The sequence below is a fragment of the Chiloscyllium plagiosum genome, unplaced genomic scaffold (assembly GCF_037043375.1).
Source record: "Chiloscyllium plagiosum isolate Xiang-an unplaced genomic scaffold, Cpla_swu_hap1 HiC_scaffold_3, whole genome shotgun sequence".
Classification (NCBI taxonomy): Eukaryota; Metazoa; Chordata; class Chondrichthyes; order Orectolobiformes; family Hemiscylliidae; genus Chiloscyllium; species Chiloscyllium plagiosum.
The window spans coordinates 25,335,588-25,355,428 of NW_028270141.1; the positions used below are offsets into that span (position 1 = coordinate 25,335,588).

At 40.5% G+C, this 19,841-nt stretch overlaps 1 protein-coding gene across 21 annotated transcripts in view; it reads left to right on the forward strand.

The window, feature by feature from the left end:
* The window catches only part of LOC122541729 (myelin transcription factor 1-like protein), a 558,875-nt gene that overhangs the window by 522,321 nt on the left and 16,713 nt on the right, over positions 1 to 19,841 (forward strand). For all 21 annotated transcript variants that reach the window (XM_087978037.1, XM_087978051.1, XM_087978075.1 and 18 more), the window contains one exon: positions 2,364 to 2,455. In XM_087978037.1, coding sequence (XP_087834163.1) covers positions 2,364 to 2,455 — 92 coding nt within the window. The remainder of the gene's footprint in view (positions 1 to 2,363; positions 2,456 to 19,841) is intronic.

Genomic DNA, 19,841 nt, shown 5'->3' on the forward strand with positions numbered 1-19,841 from the left:
GAATCAGCACTCTCACGCCATGGAACTTTGTTAGTTTTGCCACAGAAATTGAGGTGGCCCCAAATTCTAAGGACACTGAATGTATCTGGAAACATCGTTCATCAGAGCAGGGCACCTTAGTCAGCTATGTCTATTAATCCAGTTCCTGCATTCTGCAGCTCAAAATGTTCTGACGACAAAGTTCCTGGAATTGTGGGCTGGTAATACCACAGCGAGGGCAACAGGCTCACTGGAACCTGAGGGTATGAATAGCAAGACAATTGATGTGCCTTGTTGACTGATGAAATTGAAGTGTCGAGAAATAACCAGTGGAAGAATTGGGAAAGGTGAATTGAATCAAGTACAGGAAAAGATATAAAGAGAAGGGAAAGAAAGGATCAGGTTAACAGGCAGAGGGAAAAGCTGAACAAATACATGCATAGATTCTTGGAAAGGGCAACAAAAATTGATAGTGCAACATTCTCCTTCAACTCACACCAAAATTATACCATGGAAACAGCTCTCTGAGTCCAACAAGCCTTTTTTAGTGTTTCTCCTCCAACTTTCGGCAGTTTATTGTAAAAGTATAATGGTAAATGAAATAAAGTATTGATAAAACAATTATTTTTTGGCAACTAATGTTTTTTTTAAGAACTGGAAGTAATTATGTGATTACATGAGCAGTTAGCAGCTGCACTTCAATTCTTTTGTGCAATATGAGGAAAATAGCTTTTCACCTTTGTTCTATTCATGGGGACAGACAACATCACATGGGGGTCAGTTCTTGACCACTCACAACCATAATGCCAAGAGAAGAGTTAAAGTGTCATGTCTGAAGTCTAAAGGAAACCATATTCAAATGTAATGAGGATGAATAGTTTATACTTTACACATCCAGCTACCAGTGAACTTTATGGGGAAGATTAGGCAAGTGGGTCAAATTGTATTACTTTATGAAAGAGCCCACATCGATTTACTTGACCAAATAATCTCTTTCTGGCCTGTTCAATGAGACAGAAAAGAAAGATAAATAAATAATACTTTGAAGTTTAAAGTCTATAACAACAATTCACCATCTGAAGGAATAAGAGTGCATTCTTTTAATTTTTCACCTTTTGGACAAGAGAGATTAATTGGCAAAGTTGACAATATCTGTTCCTCATCACACGTTCCTGGCTTTGCACATTGTATGTGGCTCATACGCCACTGTTTCTTCATGAAATTCCTGATCAGTTTTCGGAAGGATTTATTTAAGGTGTCCAATTTGATCAATTTTGATGTATGATTTTGAATGAGGTGTATTTGTGGAGCTGAAAATACACAATGTGACAAGGTATTGCTAAGATAATCATGAGCAATGATGATCAATTATTTGTTTGTGCGTATCTGTTTGTTTGACTGTTTCTTCCATAAACATACTGTCACATTACAGAACCTAGAGACTGCATTTTGTTCAAATCTAAATCTGGATGATGGGATTAAAAAGTGGCAACAGTCAAAAAACAGATGTGCAATTATCATTATTTCTACCTATGTAAAATCACTCTCAATTATACATGATTAGAATTTTAAAAGACTATTTGTTTTTAGAACTAACTTCAGCTGGTTAATGTTCAATCAGTAAAAAGATTTCACCGTTCGGAACTCTAGCCCAGTAAATATTGTATCTGCATTACCTAAAAATAATCAGCAGGGAGTCTTGGATTTTTAAACACAAAGGATGGAAAACATCACCTTAGGTTTTTGTCAGTAGCCAGGACCATTTCCAACTCTGATAGTCTTTGAGGTCTGCACACTGGCATGATCAAACTGGCATTAGCCAGATAAGATGCCGGCTTGGTGAACATTTTCCAATTAAAGATGGCTGGATTGTTTGTACAGGTGGTAAGACCAATGGGAGCACCAGGCAGTCCCATAGGTGAGACAGCTACTGTTCATGTAGGAAAGAGACTCTGAGTGTGCTTTAAGATGGAGAAGACAGTGAAAACAAAGTTTAAAATTAATTGTGAGCACAGCTGCCAGGCCGTTGGTATGGAAAGAGGAGCCCTCCACGACATGGCCTGCGATCACAGTTGTGGTTCTCTGCACTAAGGCACTGGGAATGGTGCACAGTTACATGAGGCTGGTCCATCAGCAGGGCACCTATCTGCTCAGGGTTTCCAATTCAGGTGCCAATCTATCATAATTATTTTTATTATTCTGCATGCAGTTATCAACATTTTGTTTTGTGGTTGTGCCTGTGATTTGATTTAATAAATCATGACTATCCCAACATAATTTAAAAGATTGGATGAAAATGATCACTTGTGTTAAGTGTTTTGAGCCCATTTCTGTCATTTTGTTAATTTAGTTTGTTTCACTTTCCTGCATTTTCTTGGATCCAGTCTGTCGGGATGTCCAAGAGCGACTTCTGCAATGAAGAAAGCAAGGTTGTCGGGAGAGGACATGTTGACGATAAAGCAACGAGCCAGTAATGGTAAAGAGATTTCACCTATCTTGCAGAACAGTGCAATGTATGACATAAGTTCAATGTATGATATAAAGCAGACTTTCTTCATACACATTTTCTCATAAGATAGTCTTGTGCTTCCTTGCCAGTTAACCACATGAAATATGCTACAATTAAATGGTTTCTTGTTTAAAATAGCTCTATTAATCAACAAAGCTGTCATTCATGATTTTTTGTTTGAAAAGAAAATACTTGGAGGGTGAACATGCATGAAAACATGTTTGCTTATTAGAATTAGACACAAAGGTTGTTAAAGCTCAAAATAACACTTGGAAAATGACATTCTGCTCTGCAAGAAGTGTTATGCAAAATGTTTGGACTGTCCTTTAAATATACAGTGGACCTGAAATTGAAAGTAGATTTAACTGCTATGATCAGTATCAAAAAGTGTGGCGCTGGAAAAGCACAGCAGGTCAGGCAGCATCCAAGGAGCAGGAGGGTCGACGTTTCGGGCATAAGCTCTTCATCAGGAATGTGGGGGAGGGGGGCTGTGAGATAAATAGGAGGGTGGGTGGGGCTGGGAGAAGTGGCTGGAAAGGCGATAGGTGGATGCAGATGAGTGGTGATGGTGATAGGTCGGAGCGATGGGTGGAGCATATATTTGGGAAGGAAGATAGCAAAGTGCAAGAGGACAGTGTCAAGTTGGAGGATTGGGTCTGGGATGAGGTGGTGGGTGAGGGGAAATGAGGAAACCGGTGAAATCCACATTAATCCTGTGGGGTTGGAGGGTCCCAATATGGAAAATGAAGTGTTTTTCCTTCAGGCATTGGGTGGCTTGGATTTGGCGGCAGAGGCGGCCCAGGAATTGCATGTCGTTGGTGGATGGGAGGGGGAACTGAAGTAGTCGGCCACAGGACGGTGGGGTTGTTTGGTGCGTCTGTCCCAGAGATGTTCTCTGAAATGTTCTGCATGTTGGTGTCCTGTCTCCTCAATTTAGAGGAGACCACATCATGAGCAATATGGTGCTGGAAAAGCACAGCCAGTCAGGCAGCATCTGAGGAGCAGGACAATTGACATTTCGAGCACAAGCTCTTCATCAGGAATGAGGGTGTGGCCCAAGGGGGCTGAGAGATAAATGGGAGGGGGTGGGCCTGGGGGGAAGGTAAATGGGAATGCTGTAGGCTGATGAAGTTGGGGGTAAAGGCAATAAGTTGGACAGGAAGGTGGAGCAGATAGGTGGGAAGGAAGATGGACAGGAAGGACAGGTCAAGAGGGTGGTGCCGATTGGAAGTTAGATCTGGGATTAGGTGGGGGGGGAGGGGAAATGATGAAACTGGTGAAATCCACATTAATCCTGCGGGTTTGGAGGGTCCCAAGGCAGAAAATGAGGCGTTCTTCCTCCAAGCATCAGTTGGTAAAGATTTGGCAGTGGAGGAGGCCCAGGACTTGCGTGTTATCGGGGGAGTGGGAGGGGGGAGTTGAAGTGGTCAGCCACAGCTTCGTATGTGTGTCCCAGACGTGTTCTCTGAAGCGTTCTTCAAGTAGGCAGCCTGACTCCCCAATGTACAGCAGACGGACAGAGTAGATGACGTGTGTAGAAGTGCGAGTAAATCTCTGATGAATGTGGAAGGCTCCTATGGGTCCTTGGATGGAGGTAAGCGGGGAGGTGTGGGGGCAGATTTTGCAATTCTTGCAGTGGCAGAGGAAGGTACTGTGAGGGGAGGGTGGGTTGGTTGGTATGGGGGAGGGAGGTTGTTGGTGGTGGCCATGGAGCTAACAAGTGAGTCACAGAGGAAATGGTCTTTACAGAACACAGATAGGGTCGGGGAGGGAAATATATCCCTGGTGGTGGGGTCTGGTTATAGGTGGCGGAGATGGTGGAGGATAATGTGATGTGTCCGGAGGTTGGTGGGGTGGAAGATGAGGACTAGGGGTTTCAGTCCTTGTTGCAGTTTGAGGGGTGGAGGTGAAGGAAGTGGATGAGATGCACTGGAGGGCATCATCGACCATGTGAAAGTGGAAATTGCGGTCTTTGAAGGAGGCATGTGTTCTATGGTGGAACTGGTTCTCCTGGGAGCAGATGCAATGGAGGCAGAGAATTGGAAATAAGGGATAGCATTTTTACAGGAGGCAAAGTTGGAGCAGGTGTAGTCCAGGTAGCTGTGGGAGTCGGTGGATTTGTAGTAGATGTCCATGTTGAGTCTGTCACTGTTAATGGAGATCCAGGAAGGGGAGTGAGGTGTCCGAATTGGTCCAGGTGAAATTACGGTCAGGATGGAATGTGTTAGTGAAGTTGATAAACTGTTCAACCTCCTTTTGGGAGCATGAGATGGCACCAATACAGTTATCGGTGTAGTGGAGGAAAAGGTGGGGAATGATGCTGGTGTAACTGCGGATGTGGATGGAGGTGTGGGCATAGGTTTTACATCTCTTGTGGGGCTTGGGAAGGTGCTGAGAGTGGAGAGTGGCTTGGTGGGGAGGGAAGGTGGGGGTGTGGACCTAACAAGAGAATCACAGAGGAAATGGTCTCTGCGGAATGCTGATAGGGGTTGGGTGGGAAAAATATCTCTGGTGATGGGGTCTGACTTTAGGTGGTGGAAATGGTAGAAGATGATGCGCTGTACCCGGACATTGGTGGGGCGGAAGGTGAGGATCGGGGGGGGTGGTCTGTCCCTGTTGGGTTGGAGTGGTGGAGTTCAAGTGCAGAGGTATAGGATGTTATAATCAGTATGACAACTGACCAGAAAATACTTTAGTGAGAAGCTTTGAAACAAGTTATGGGGATGTAATACAATTCATATTGTAGAAAAGAATTGCATTGGACTCTGAATCAATTTTCTGTTGAAATGCTCTAAGTATTAAATTCCATAAAACAGGTTGGAAGAAATTATGTTGTGCCATGTGTGTGCCAAAGATTTTATTAATAGAAAAGTTCCTGGAAATCTTGCTGATGTTTTATGCAGATGTAACGCACTTGGTAAATGAATGAGGTGATGGTGTACAACATCAATCAGTGGACAGTTCAGTACAATGGATCAAGCGATTTTGGAAGCAAAAGGATTTCTGAAGCTGTAGGGGGGTGGGGGGGTGGGGGTTGGGGTTAGTTGTCAACGGTTGTTTTGAATTCAAAATGACATCAACAGCATGGGTTCAATTCCCACCCTGGCTGAGGTTACCATGAAGGACTCTCCTTCTCAATCTCTCCCCTCACCTAAGACGTGGCGATCCTCAGGTTAACCCACAACGAGTCATCGGTGTCTAATAAGAGAGCAGCCCTGTAGTCTGGTAAGAATCTGGTGACTTTTTCTCGGCCTGTGCTGGGTTAAGTGTGAATTGATTTGTAACATGGCGATAGTAGTGCATTGGTAATGTCACTGCACCAGGAACACGGAATCCCAGGGTAGTTTTCTGGGGACGTGTGTTCAAATCCCACTTTGGTAGATGGTGAAATTTGAATCCAATAAAGATCTAGAATGGAAATGTCTTGTTTTATGGTGACCATAACCACTGTTGATTGTTATAAAAAGCCCTATAGTGCACAGTGTCCTTGAGGGAAGAAAATCTTCCAAGATTTTCCACACACATGACTCCAGATTCACAGTAATGTGGTCGGCTTTAACTGCCCTCTGGGAGTTAGGGGTAGGCAATAAATGCTAACAATGACTCCCACATCCCAAGAATGTTTTTTTATAAAGCAGCAAAATAAAAAAAAAAAATAACTACAAGATATAAAATGATTAAAGACTGAATATTTTGAAGAGACAGAAATGTTCTCTAACTCCGAATGATGCCAAGGGCCAGACCTTACTGACCCTATCATTTTTGCAGGTTATAAGGAGTTGAGTGGGGGTGGATTGCATTTTGCATATCTGTGGATCACAGAGACAATTGCACATGTTAAAGTATAGTTGCCTTCAGTCAGGTCCAAATTTCATGAATAGGATATGCAAAACACAATGTGTGCTCTTTTGACCTCTCAGGAGATGGTGTAAAGTTTGCAAGGTTCTCCAAAAAGGTATGGTGCCTTTTGGGGAGGTAAGGTACTGTTTTGGATATGGTCACATGGGAGGGGTCACATGGGATCTGGAAAGGGAAAGTGTCCATTGGGAGAGGTACTAGGTACCCTGTGATTCTGAAAAGTAGACGGGTATGTACATAAAAAGTGGACAAACTCATTAGAGCTTTCAAGCAAGCTATCATTGGGGCTGTCGGAGGATACTGTCAAGCTGTCATGGCATTTGAACATCTGGCCTTTAAATGAAAGAAAACACCATCTGCAGTGTTAAACATATCAATGTTTTCCATTTCATTGCATCTGTTCACATGGACATCAGTGCTAAATTTAATGGATCGGTGCTCTATAAATCATTTCATAACCCATGATTATCACAGTGCGGTACCTGTCAGTTTTGATTGACAGCTTCAAGTCTTTCTAGAGTTGTTCAAGTGGAAATATGAAAGGAAGCTCTTTTTTTAAATGGATTAAATAGTTGAAAGAAGAAAAATATGGCTAATGATTTTCATCAATGAGAGTGTTTTTAACACAGTGAATTAAGCAATAGACACTTAGAAATTTATCAAATTTCATCTCAGCATGGGTCCAGAGGTGTACACATGGTGGGCACTAAATGAGTTGGTATGGAACATAAAAGGCAAATGAGTTGACATTAACTTTCTGTAGAGATTCTGAATGGTCATTGGGTGTGGGTAAGTGCTGCATTGTTTGACTTGCAGGATATGAGGCCCTATTGGGGGTGGGGGGGGGGGGGGCGGGGGAAGGGTAGAGGCAGGAACTGACGTAGGTTGACAAGGATGGTGCATGAGGTGTGTATGGTGGGGGCTGATGGATGGCAAGAGCTCAAGGGCTGTGATTTGTTTTTGTTGTCTTTATTTTGCAGCCAGGGTAAAGTTCTGGATCATTGAGGCACTCCTTTTTCATAGCCCTTCAGTGAACCAGACAAGCTCTGTGTGGCTGCCTCTAAGCTCTTTATGGGGTTACAACAACAAAGATTCCTGGAGAGAAAGCGGAGTTAACCTTTTGGGTCCGGTGGCCCTTCTTCAGATGCTGCCAAGTTTCTCACATTACTTCTGGTTTTGTTTCAGATTTCCAGAATCCACATTTTTTTTTTAATCTTTGCAATGTTAACTGATCAAACTCCCTAGCACTTTCTCTCTCTCCCAACCAACATTTGCTCTCAGCGCAATGCCACTGAGAAGATCTAAACTGGCACGTTAGCTTACACTTACGGAAGCCACTGATGTCCATGAAATTTGAAGGTCTGTGCAGTGTGAAGCAAAATCACAGGAAACATTACTCCTAAACTCATCCCTACCACCAAGAAAATAAAAATTGAAATATTGAGACCCTTTTACACAGGTCAGATTTGCAGAACCAGCAATTTTCCCAAATTTGCCTGTGCTTCTGGCTTGGAAATGAAAATCCAGACCGGCTTATAACTTGCCAAAAGAGGTGTAACAGATTTTGCACCTTCTTAAATCTCGTGTCTGGCTCTTGCAGTTTTGAAGCCTGTAAACTCTGCATAAGTAATATATTAAATCATGCAATAACAACAATGGTAAAACTGTTGTCATTTTAATGAGCTGTGATATATGAGAAAGGTGCAGATATTCAATTCTTTCTCCCACACCCTCTCCCATCTACGTTAAGCTCTGAGCTTGTCATGAGCATCTGTATTGGTTTGAAGGAGAATTTGATTTTTCTGTATAGTGGATGGTAGAGGAAAGGAATCAGAGGTCAAATATTCCTGCAGGTTTCTCTCATACACATTTGATGGTTTGTTACAGGCTTATAAGCCTGCCCGAAGAAATACAAAATTGTGTTTAGGGCATCGAAAAGAGAAAAGGGTGGAACAGAGCATTGGAATAGGAACATGGCATGAATTTAGAAATTTAATACTTACGTAGTGTTAGTATTAATTGTAACAACATGTGAAAAATATGTGCTGGTGTGGTCCTAATTCTCCTAAACTGTGGTGGAATTGTCATGGTTCTTATTACATTCTGGTTAATAACTTAATTTTCTCAAAGTTTCTCTACTTTGTTTCCCATACGCTATGACTTTTCAATTCTGTAGACCTATTTTGTATCAATATGTAGAGCATGTGGTTAATGCATACATGGAAAATAATTGCAATCCTGAACAAAATTACCCAGGAATCGTTTAAAATACAATAGATTTAAGCATTGCTTTAAAGACTGTAAGACCATCAGATCAAGTTGTAATGATTTTTATCGATGGGTTATGAGAGCAACGCATAACTCATTATTGTTTTGATTCTCATTTCTACCCATTTCTATATATATATATATATATATAAACCATCCCTGATAACCCGAAGGTATCTCAAAGTACTTCACTCTAAAGTCTGTTTTTGATGTCTAGTGACTATTATGGATTCATAGAGGAGGAACTGGGCACTGGTGTTAAAGGCATCTTCCATTTGCTGCAAGCCCATTTTGCACCACTGCTAATGACCACAGAGTCATAGCGTCATGCAGCATGGAAACAGACACTTCAGTCCAACCAGTGTATACCAGCCATGTCCCCAAACTAAACTTGTCCCACCAGCCTTCGCTTGGCCCATATCCCTCCAAACCTTTCCTATTCAAGAACTTATACAAACATCATTTAAATATTGTAACTGTACCTGCAACATTTCTTCTGGCAGTTTACTCCACACACAAATCACACGAAGTTGCCCATTGTCCTTTTCAAATCTTTGTCCTCTTACTTTAAAAATGTGCCCCCTAGTTTTGAACTTCCCCACCCTAGGGAAAAGAACCTTGCTATTTGCCTTATCAATGTCCCACATGATTTCACTAACCTAAATAAGGTCACCCTCAACCTCCTGCGCTTTAGTGAAAAAAGTCCCAGTCTTTCCAGTCTATCTTTATATCTCAAACCCTCCATTCCCAGCAACATCCTGGTAAATATTTTCTGAGCTTTCTCCCGTTTAATAATAGCCTTCCTATAACAGGGCCACCAGAACTGCACACTGTACTCCAGAAGAGGCCTCATCAATGTCCTGTACAACTTCAACATGATGTCCCTGTCCCAATATTCCAAGGTCTGAGCAATGAAGCAAGTATGCTAAATGCCTTCTTAACTATCCTGTTTACCTGTGATGCAAATTTCAAAGAATCATGCACCTGAACTCCTCGGTCTCTCTATTCTCCAACAATACCCAAGGTCCTACCATTAATCATTTAAGTCCTGCCCTTATTTGTATTACCAAAATGCAATACCTCACATTTATCCAAATTAAACTCCATCTGCCACTCCTCAGCCCATTGGCCGAATTGATCAAGATCTCTTTGTAATCTTAGATAATCTTCTTCACTGCCCACTATACCACCAACTTTAGTGTCATCTGCAAACTGACTAACCATGCTTCCTATAGTCTCATCTGAATCATTTATATAAATGACAAACAAAAATGGACCAATATCAATCCCTGAGGAACACCATTGGTCACAGGCCTCCATTCCGACAAACAAGCCACCACCTTCTATCTCCTACCCTAAAGCCAATTTTGTCCCAGTTGTGATTTATCTATTCTAACTGCAATGGATAGAAAGCTAATAATTTCAGTTGTAGTTCACTTTGTAACATTTTAGCAGTCTTACTGGCACAGGCCTTGCTTAACCATGGCTTAGCTACAATCATAGAGTCATAGAGATGTACAGCATGGAAACAGACCTTTTAGTCCAACACGTTCATGCCAACCAGATATCCCAACCTAATGTGGTCCCACTTGCCAGCATTTGGCCCATTGCCCTATAGCTTTACACCTAACTGGTCAAGTAATGGCCAAGGATGTAGCGGTGTTATGTAGAGGGACAAATTGCAGGAAATTAAATTTATATTTTTTTTAAAAAAGGAATTAAATAGGCAAAGAATATTTGCTTAAATTTAATATGATGTTTATTTTGAGCAGAAGGAAACAAAATGCATGAGGTTCAACTAATTATGAGCTCATATTTTGCAGAGTTACAAAATCATCATTTGAAAAGTGGTAGGCAGCACCTGGATTCAGAAGTCCTAACCCCATTTTGAACATATCCCATTTTTTTGAGTAGGGAAAAATAGGCAGAGTATGATTCACACATAAAGGAAACCTGAATTTATTTGAATTCCATGCTATTGATCCCATTTTCACCAAGGATTTCAACCTGCAATGAGGGAGCTAGACATTTTCAAGTAGATATAGTGAGAATCTAAAATATGGATTTAGGCTGTTGTCAGGAGCAACCATTTAATGCATGTTTTTACTAACTACAAAATGGCTACTTAATGCAAGTAACATAAAATAACATAACAGAATGGTTTCTAGGAGCAATGGCATCTAACTCTGCTGAAAACTGCATTCCTGACCTTATTGAAAGAGATTAGCAAACAATGCCCTGTTCATAGTATGAATTAACTAAGTAAGATATGACATTATTAAAGTATCCTAATTGACCTTGGAAACCAGGTGTCCAAGAGATAAAGAAGCGCAAAACAAGTCAGTTCCCAGGAAATATCATTGGTTTAATTTTTTGTCTGTTTGTCATAGCATTACATTTCATTGGATTAATTTTGAAATTAAAGCTGTTCTGTTTGTTAAGAGACCTATGAAAGTTGTCTGTGTTTTAAGATTGTGGGCAGCTTTTCCAGAGTACACAGAGATTCTTAACCCCAGTGTTGCTGGATAACCTATAAATTGTTAAATCTTGCTGAAATCAGACTGCGCTGCTCGTATTTATTTGACCGATCACAGAACCGAGAGGCCCCTCTCGGGGGACCAGATCTTCAGTAGTTCAAGAAGGGCAGATACTGCTTGTGGAATTGTCAAGCTGGGAAGCTATTTAAATCGTATGTCCCTTGAAATTTTTAAAAATCTCAATGATGCAGGCAGTTTATTTTACAAAGTAAGCAGTTTATTTTTAAAAAAAACCTCAATCTGGGAAATTATTTACATCCTCAGACCTTTAAAAATTTAAAAGGAAATTGCCTGTGTTAAAATTGGAAAAAGTCTGGTCTAGCTGTTTGCTGTCATTATCCTAAGATAATCATGGTGGCATTATTAATACTTGGCAAATTTCTACAACCTACCATTATCTCTGGATAAAAGTTCATAATTTGATTGCAACTTAAAGTTGTTCTGAGAGGATTTTCAGCCTTTGATGTAAGCTTATGAAGTCTTTTTCTCATAAGGAAATAAATACTTGAGTTTTTTTATTATTTTGAATGGACTTTTCATAAATGGCAGGTTTTTTAAACATTTAGTGTAATATATAGTAACTGTTTAGAGATTTTTTTTAAGATGAGTGGAAGGCATTGTTTTGCATGGAAAATATGAGGTTCCTTTGGGGCTGGTGACAGCATGAGTTAGCTTGTGAGGGAGTTGGTGAGCGGATGTAAGGGCAGGGGGTGCTAGCGGGCGTACTATTTAACAATGTAACTAGGATAAAGACAAAGAGAACCAAAGTGAACCTTTCAATCAGTCACCCTGATTGGTCAACGTTCACGTGGCTTCTTCAATCTGTATCCTGGGTGGAGTCCAAAATCCATCTCTCACCTACACCTCCCCCCACCTCCTTGTAATATAAGGTAATTGCTCTGAAAGAGCATTTATATAAATGATTTAGATGAGATTATAGAAGGCGTGGTTAGTAAGTTTGTGGATGACACTAAAGTTAGTGGTATAGTAGACAGTGAAGAAGGTTATCTCAGATTACAAAGAGATCTTGATTGATTGGGTCAATGGATTGAGGAGTGGCAGATGCAGTTTAATTTGCATAAATGTGAGGTTTTGTGTTTTAGCAAAGCAAACAAGGGCAAGACCTATACATTTAAAAGTAGAGTCTTGGATAGTATTGTAGAACAGAGAAACCTAGGGGTTCAGGTACATAACATAAATGAAGTTTGTGTCACATGTACACAGATGGTTAAGAAAGTGTTTAGCATGCTTCATTGCTCAGACCTTTGAGATTTAGGAGTTGGGAAGTCATGCTGAGGTTTTACAGAATGTTAGTGAGGTCTCTTCTGGTATATTGTGTCCAATTCTGGTTGCCTTATTTTATTATTATTAAGCTGGAGGGGGTTCAGAAAAGATTTACCAGGGTGTTGCTGGGAATGGAAGGTTTGAGTTATAGAGAGAGGCTGGACAGTCTGGGACTCTTTTCACTGGAGTATATGAGGTTATAGAGGTTTTATCATCATGATAAGGTAAATGGCAGCTGTCTTCTGCTTCTGGTGGGGGATTTCAAGACTAAGGTGCATATTTTTAAGATGAAAGGAGAAAGATTTAAAAAAAACATGAGGGGCAATTTTTTTACACAGAGAGTGGTTTGTGTGCATAATGAACTTCCAGAGGAAGTGGTGGATGAGAGTATGTTTAAAAGACATTTGGATAAGTCCATGAATAAGAAATATTTGGAGGGATATGGGCCAAGCACAGGCAGGTGGGAGTAGTTTAGTTGGGAATTATGGTTGACACGGTTAGACCAAAGGGTCTGTTTCCATGCTATATGACTCGATTATGACTTTATGATGTCATACAGTCTTTGGCTGAAGAAAAGTCAGTGTATCGTCCCAATGGAGACAGACAGCCTCCCTTGATCCTGACACTCTTTGTAACTATGTCTGACTGGACAGTGTAACTTGTACCTATTGCTGTCATGCAATAAACTACATCTTGTCTTCTGATTAAGACCTCCATAGTGCTTTAACCTCTGCACTGTTAATTAAAAAGTCCCTTAGGTGCAGCACATAAAGGAGGATTGGTGACCACATGCTACCTCTACTGTTTAGTACTGCAATGTACAACACTCTCACTCCATTTCAAAGAAACAACCTTGACACTTGGGGGGGAGTTTGTTTCAAGGAAGCCACTGAGAGCAGGGGAATTTTCTGCTCTACGTTTCCTAATTCAGGAATGAAATTCCAAGCTGTGACCTCAAATTGGTTTCCCAAGTAACTGTTGTGATGATGATCCCAGTATGGACAAGTGTAAAGAAAATTAGTTATGTTTCAGTTTTTATTTAGTTCAGGAAATAATCTGATAATATGACATTGATTGATTATGGACAAAACAATTTGATTTATGATGGTGTTAAAGAACTTCATATTCAGCAGTTTATTTGAACTTGCAAACACGTCTTGTCAATCTAAAAGGTTGTTTCGTTGCACCATCAATATTGCATTTTCTGCTGTTGAGTGAATATCTTTACATCATCTGAGTTAAATTGCCATTTCAATAGATTAAAGGCACTATAGTTGGCTAATAAAGAGAAAATCAGCAAGGTTTCTATTCCTGATTACTATCCAGTGAATCTACGAGGACAAGCTCACAGATCCCAGCCTAGATCCCACAGGCTTTGAATTTCCCACCATGATTCAAGAAGGCCATCATTGTACCTGCTTAAATGTCTTCACCTGGAAATGGATAGCAACAAATTGCAAATTAACTCTTAATATTTCCACCACAGAAATAAACTAGTCATTCCAATAGATCTATCTCGGTCTCACATTACTAGGACAGTCAACTTACTTCATTCTCGATCACCATTTCTGGTTGGAAAGATATAATGAATGGTATGCTACAGGGATCAATGTGAGTCCACAACTTTTTACAATTTAAATCAATGGCTTGGCTGAAGTGACCAAATGTATGATTGCTAAATTTGCTTTGACACAGCGACAAGTAGGAGGATGTAAGAAATCTACAAAGGGCTATAGGTAGGTTAAGTGAATGGGCAAATATCTGGCAAATGGAATGGAATGTGGGAAAATGTGAAATTATCCAAATTGGCAGGAAACATTAAAAAGAAATATATTAATTAAGCGGAGAGAAATTGCAGAGATCTGAGATGGAGAGAGATCTGGTGTCCTGGTGCATGAATTGCAGATGGTTAGTTGGCAGGTACAGCAGGTAATCAGGAAACATAAGAAAATGTTTTTTGCAAGGAGAATTGAATGCAGGAGTAGGGAGGTTATGCTTCAGTTATACAGGGCATTGGTGAAACTGCATCTGGAATACTGTGTAAAGTATTGGTCACCATACTTGGAGAAGGATATAAATGCAATCAGAGAAGTTTTACAAAACTAATATCTGGAGTGAATGAATTGTCTTATGAGGAAAGGCTAGACAGGCTAGATCTGACTGTCCTAGTACATGAACTGCAAAAGATTAGCATGCATATACAGCAAATAATTTGGAAAGCAAATAGTATGTTATTATTTATTGCAACTGAATGCAAAAGTAGGAAGGTTATACTGCAGCTATACAGGGCATTTGTGAGCATTGTGTATTGTAATGGTCTCTTTATTTAAGGTGGGATATAAATATGTTGGAAGCAGTTCAGAAAAAGTTTGTTATTTTAATATCTGGAATGGGCTGGTTGTTTTATGAGTAAATTGGACAGTATGGGCTTATTTCACGGACTTTAGAAGGCGAGGAGAAAACTTGATTTGAAACATACAGCATCCTTTGGGTTCTTGACATCATGAATGAGACAAAGATGTTTCTTCTTGCAAGACAATCTCGAACTGGAGGGCACTGTTTAAGAATAAGGCATCAACCATTTAAAACCAAGATAAGGAATTTTTTTCCCTCTCAAAGATCTTGAGTCTCTTCCTTCAAAAAGGCAATGGAAGCAGAGACTTTGAATGTTTTTAAGTCAGAGGTAATTAGATTTTTGATAAGTGAGGGATTGAAAGATAATCATGGGTTGCCGGGGATGTGGAGTAACTAGATTGGCTACAATCTTATTGAATAGCTGAGCACTCAAGGGACTGAGTGCTCTTAATTGATATATTCAGACATAACCTCGTATTCCTTTCTCCATCATATGTTTAATTAGCTTCCCTCTAAATGTTACTTGCCTCCACGATTCCATGTGCAAATGAGTCAAGCATTTTAATGGTCTGAGTACAGAGTCTCTTCTTCATCTGTCTGCAGTTGTGACAAATTCAGCCACACCATCATCCCCAATGCCTCTCCACTGTCATCTCCTCTGTATGTGCTCCTCTAACTGTAGCCAGAACGTCACTTGAAATCTTAATGGAGGGCTGATGCCTGAAACGTTGACTCTCCTGCTCTACAGGATGCTGCCTGACCTGCTGTGCTTTTCCAGTACCACACGTTTTGACTCTGTCCCTTGCATTATCTTCTCTTTGTGTTCCTGCACTGTTGCCTGTGGTATCAGCTGAAAGTTTTGGGCTTTAACATTAGGGAACCATTGTAAAGGCTCATATTTAGAGGTGCAGGCATTTGGCAATTTACGTATCCAAGCAGTGATTTATCTCCTTTCCGAAGTTCATTACCAACTAACTGCAACATGAATCATACAAGATGCCATCAGAATTGTCAGGCAGTTAGTGGCTGAATCAGTTGCTGTGAAGGTATCACTGGAAGTTGCCTCCCTAAAGTATTTATTTTACATCTCTCATTGAGGAACTCAAAGATACCAATCACTCGATCCTCCCTGTTTCATCCTCAGCACTGCTTACTACCTCAGCTAACATCGGACCAGGCTGGTCTTTGACCTTGGGATATGCAAACTATGTGAAAAATGCCCATGGTTCATGGAAATACATTAGGCAAGCGAATAATTTCTGTGCGGCAGCATTAGGCATATGTGGCAGTTTCTAGGCCAGAGTTTTTTAGTGTAACATATTTGAGTAAGTCCAAGTCCAGAAGATGAATTATCCTGGTAATTCACCATGCATTATCTTAGTAATGGAAAATCTGCAATTTCCAAGTTTAGTAAATGGTTCTGATGTTTTTGAATGACTGTTGCTGTCAGTGGCAAAAGAACAACAGAGTCTGTTTTGGCTTAGAGCAGAAATTCTTCAAATCCAGCATTTGATCCAGCACAACGTACTTCAACAAGGCATCTATAAGCAAACAAAACACACCTAGGTTTTCAATCAGGCAGTTTAAGAATCCTCACCGAGGCCCCAATCTGAATTCTGTGCAAGGCAGCAGGTTATGCAGGAGTTAACATCTCACCCACAGATTCCAGGTTAAATAAAAAAATGAAGTCATAAATTAAATTTAAATGATGTACATAAAGCAAAATGATATTTGGAAAAGCAGATGGAATTAGAAGAACATGAGAACATATGTTTTTGATACAATTTTGAAATCCAAAACATTCTTTAACTCCTGAAGGAATGGTACTCTCAATTGTAAAACAGAATTGTCAAAGCCACTAATTATCACTTTAACACAATGTTAAAACTTTGTTTATTTCAGAATGTATCAGCCCTATTTTAATTCTACTATGTTTACTGGGAAGTCAATGGGCAACTGCCCAATATCATGCCATTGCATTGAGTAACATGCACTGTTGAGTAACTGGCCATCTTTGACAGCAACTTTCAAATTTCTGGATATAATGGTGCATGTGCAGATGCCTGAAGTTTAAAAATTAGGCATCACCCATTTAAAACCAAGGCAAGGAATTATTTTCCCTCTCAAAGGTCGTGAGTATCATCCTTAGAAAGGGCAATGGAAGCAGAGACTTTGAATGTTTTTAAGTCAAAGGTAATTAGATTTTTGTCCAATTTTCTCTTATAACAGTGAGTACTGTTTGCTTCGTTATTCTTTTCCAGGCAAAAATCCAGGCCTGTATACTTTGGTTAGTAGAGTGCTTACTGTTGCAAATAATCTGGTCTGCTTCAAAATATATGCTAATTATTTGTTGATATTTGTACAATCCCATCAAAAGGAGCATAGTAAAATGTTTTGTTTCCGAAACATTCACTTGTCACTGCTGGGGGAGACATGGGAAGGAAGGAGAGGGCTACAAAGTGTTTTCAAATCTTTCTAATGGTTTAACTTTTTAAAAAAATGTTCATGGCATTAACAATACTTTGGGCTGATGTTGATTGAAACATATACTTAATTGAGGTCGATGCTACTCCTAGAGAAAATAAGATTGAAAACAAAAGAAAAAAACTCTCAGTAAAAAAAGAAGTTTAAATTTACGATCTTTGTTTTTTGGTTTGTTTTGATTATACTTGAATTCGCCTGTTAAAAATAAGAAGCGAGGAAAATGGTGGAGGGTAACTCTGTCAATTAAAGATGTCATTAGTGTAATAGTGAGTGATGAGATTGTCTCAAAAAACCAAGAAAGAGATTAGAAATACGAAAGGCAAGATATCACATGGGAGCACAGTTACACTGTGGGTAAGAGCAGACAAGAAATAATAAATGGGGCATGTTAGAAAGGGACCATAATAATTGTGGGTAACTTCAATCTACATTGTAGATTTGATCCACCCACATTTTCAATTTGAACACCCATGATATGGCTGAAGACACTGGATACTGCAGAGGCTACAGGGCTTGAACAACATTCTGGTAATAATATGAAGACTTGTGCTTCAGAATGCGCTGCACACCTACCCAAGCTATTCCACTGCTATACTGGCATTTGCCTGCCATTGTGGAAAATTGCCCAGGAATGCCCTGTGTTGAAAAAGCAGGACAATTCCGACACAGCCAATTCCTGGCCGATCTGTCTATGCTACATCATCAACAATATTGATTGATTGAGTCATCAGCAATTCTGGTAAGTGGCACTTGCAAAGGATTGACCTGCTCACTATCATTCAGTTTTGATTCTGCAAGGCCCATTCAGCTTCTGACCTCATTGCAGTCTTGATCTAAACGTGAACAAAAAGAGCTGAGCTGCAGAGATAAGGTGTGAATGAATGCTCTTATTATCAAAGCCACATTTTTCTGGGTGTAACGTCAAGGAGCCTGAGTAAAACTAGATTCAGTAGTAATTAGAGGGAAACTTCTCAACCAATTGGAGTTGAATGTGGCACAAAGGAAGACAGTGTGGTTGTTGGAAATCAAGCATCTCAGCTCCTGGACATCCAACCACCTTCAGCTGCTTTATCAATATCCTTGCCTCCATCATAAAGTCATAAGTGGGAATGTTTGGTGGTGATTGCACAACATTCAGTACTAATCGCATTGTCTCAGATACTGAAACAGTCTGTGTCCATGTGCAGTAAGACCTGGACAACATCCAGGCTTGGGCTAATAACTGATGGGTAATGTTCTCATCACATAATTGCCAGTCACTGACCATCACCTTGAAAACAGAATCTAACTATTGCCTCTTGATGTTCAATGGCATTGCTATCATTGGTTACCCATTATCAAAACCCTGAGGGTTCCATTGACCAGTAACTGCACTGGACCAGCTAAATATGCATTGTGGCTACAAGAGCAAGTCAGAGACTAGGAATTGTGTGGTAATTAACATGCCTCCTGTTTTCCCACTGTCTGTCCACTTTCTGTAAGGCACAAGAGTGTTGTGGAATTCTCTCTACTTACCTGTATGATTGCAGCACTTATAAGATTCAAAAAGCTTAAAACAGTGCAAGTCCACACAGCTGGCTTGATCAGCACTCACATCCACCACCTTCAACATTCACTTCCTTCACCATCGACACATTGTGGCAGCAGCGTGTATCATTTACAAGATGCACTTCAATAACCCACCCAGGCTCCCTAGAAAGCACCTTCCAACCCCGTAACTTCTACTACCTACTACAAGGGCAGCAGATGCATGGCAACGTCAGCAGCTGCAAGTTCACCTCCAAGGCACACAGAATCCTAGGAAGGAACTTCACTGTTTCTTCATTGTCACTGGCTTAAAATCTTGGAACCCTCATCCTAACAGCACTGTAGGTGTCCTCATATCCCAACCATTCGAGAAGGAAGCTCATCACCACCTTCTTCAGGGAAGTCAGTGTGGGCAGTAAGTGCTGGCCTAAACAGCAGCACCACATTACCATGAACAAAAATAAAATTATTGAGAAAATTAGGTTTGCAAGCATAGCCTGATATATGAGTTCATAAAGCAGCAATGGTAGAATGAAGAGAGGCTTTGTTGCAGAAGCACCAAAGAGGTGTTTCTGCAGCTGTACAGGGCCCTGGTGAGACCACACCTGGAGTACTGTGTGCAGTTCTGGTCTCCAAATTTGAGAAAAGACATTCTGGCTATTGAGGGAGTGCAGCGTAGGTTCACGAGGTCAATTCCTGGAATGGCAGGATTACCTTACACTGAAAGACTGAAGCAACTGGGCTTGTATACCCTTGAGTTTCGAAGACTGAGAGGGGATCTGATTGAGACGTATAAGATTATGAAAGGATTGGACACTCTGGCAGTAGGAAACATATTTCCACTGATGGGTAAGTGCCGAACCAGAGGACACAGCTTAAAAATACGGGGTAGACCATTTAGGACAGAGCTCAGGAGAAACTTCTTCACCCAGAGAGTGGTGGCTGTGTGGAATGCTCTGCCCCAGAGGGCAGTGGAGGCCCACTCTCTGGATTCATTTAAGAAGGAGTTGGATAGAGCTCTCAAAGATAGTGGAATCAAG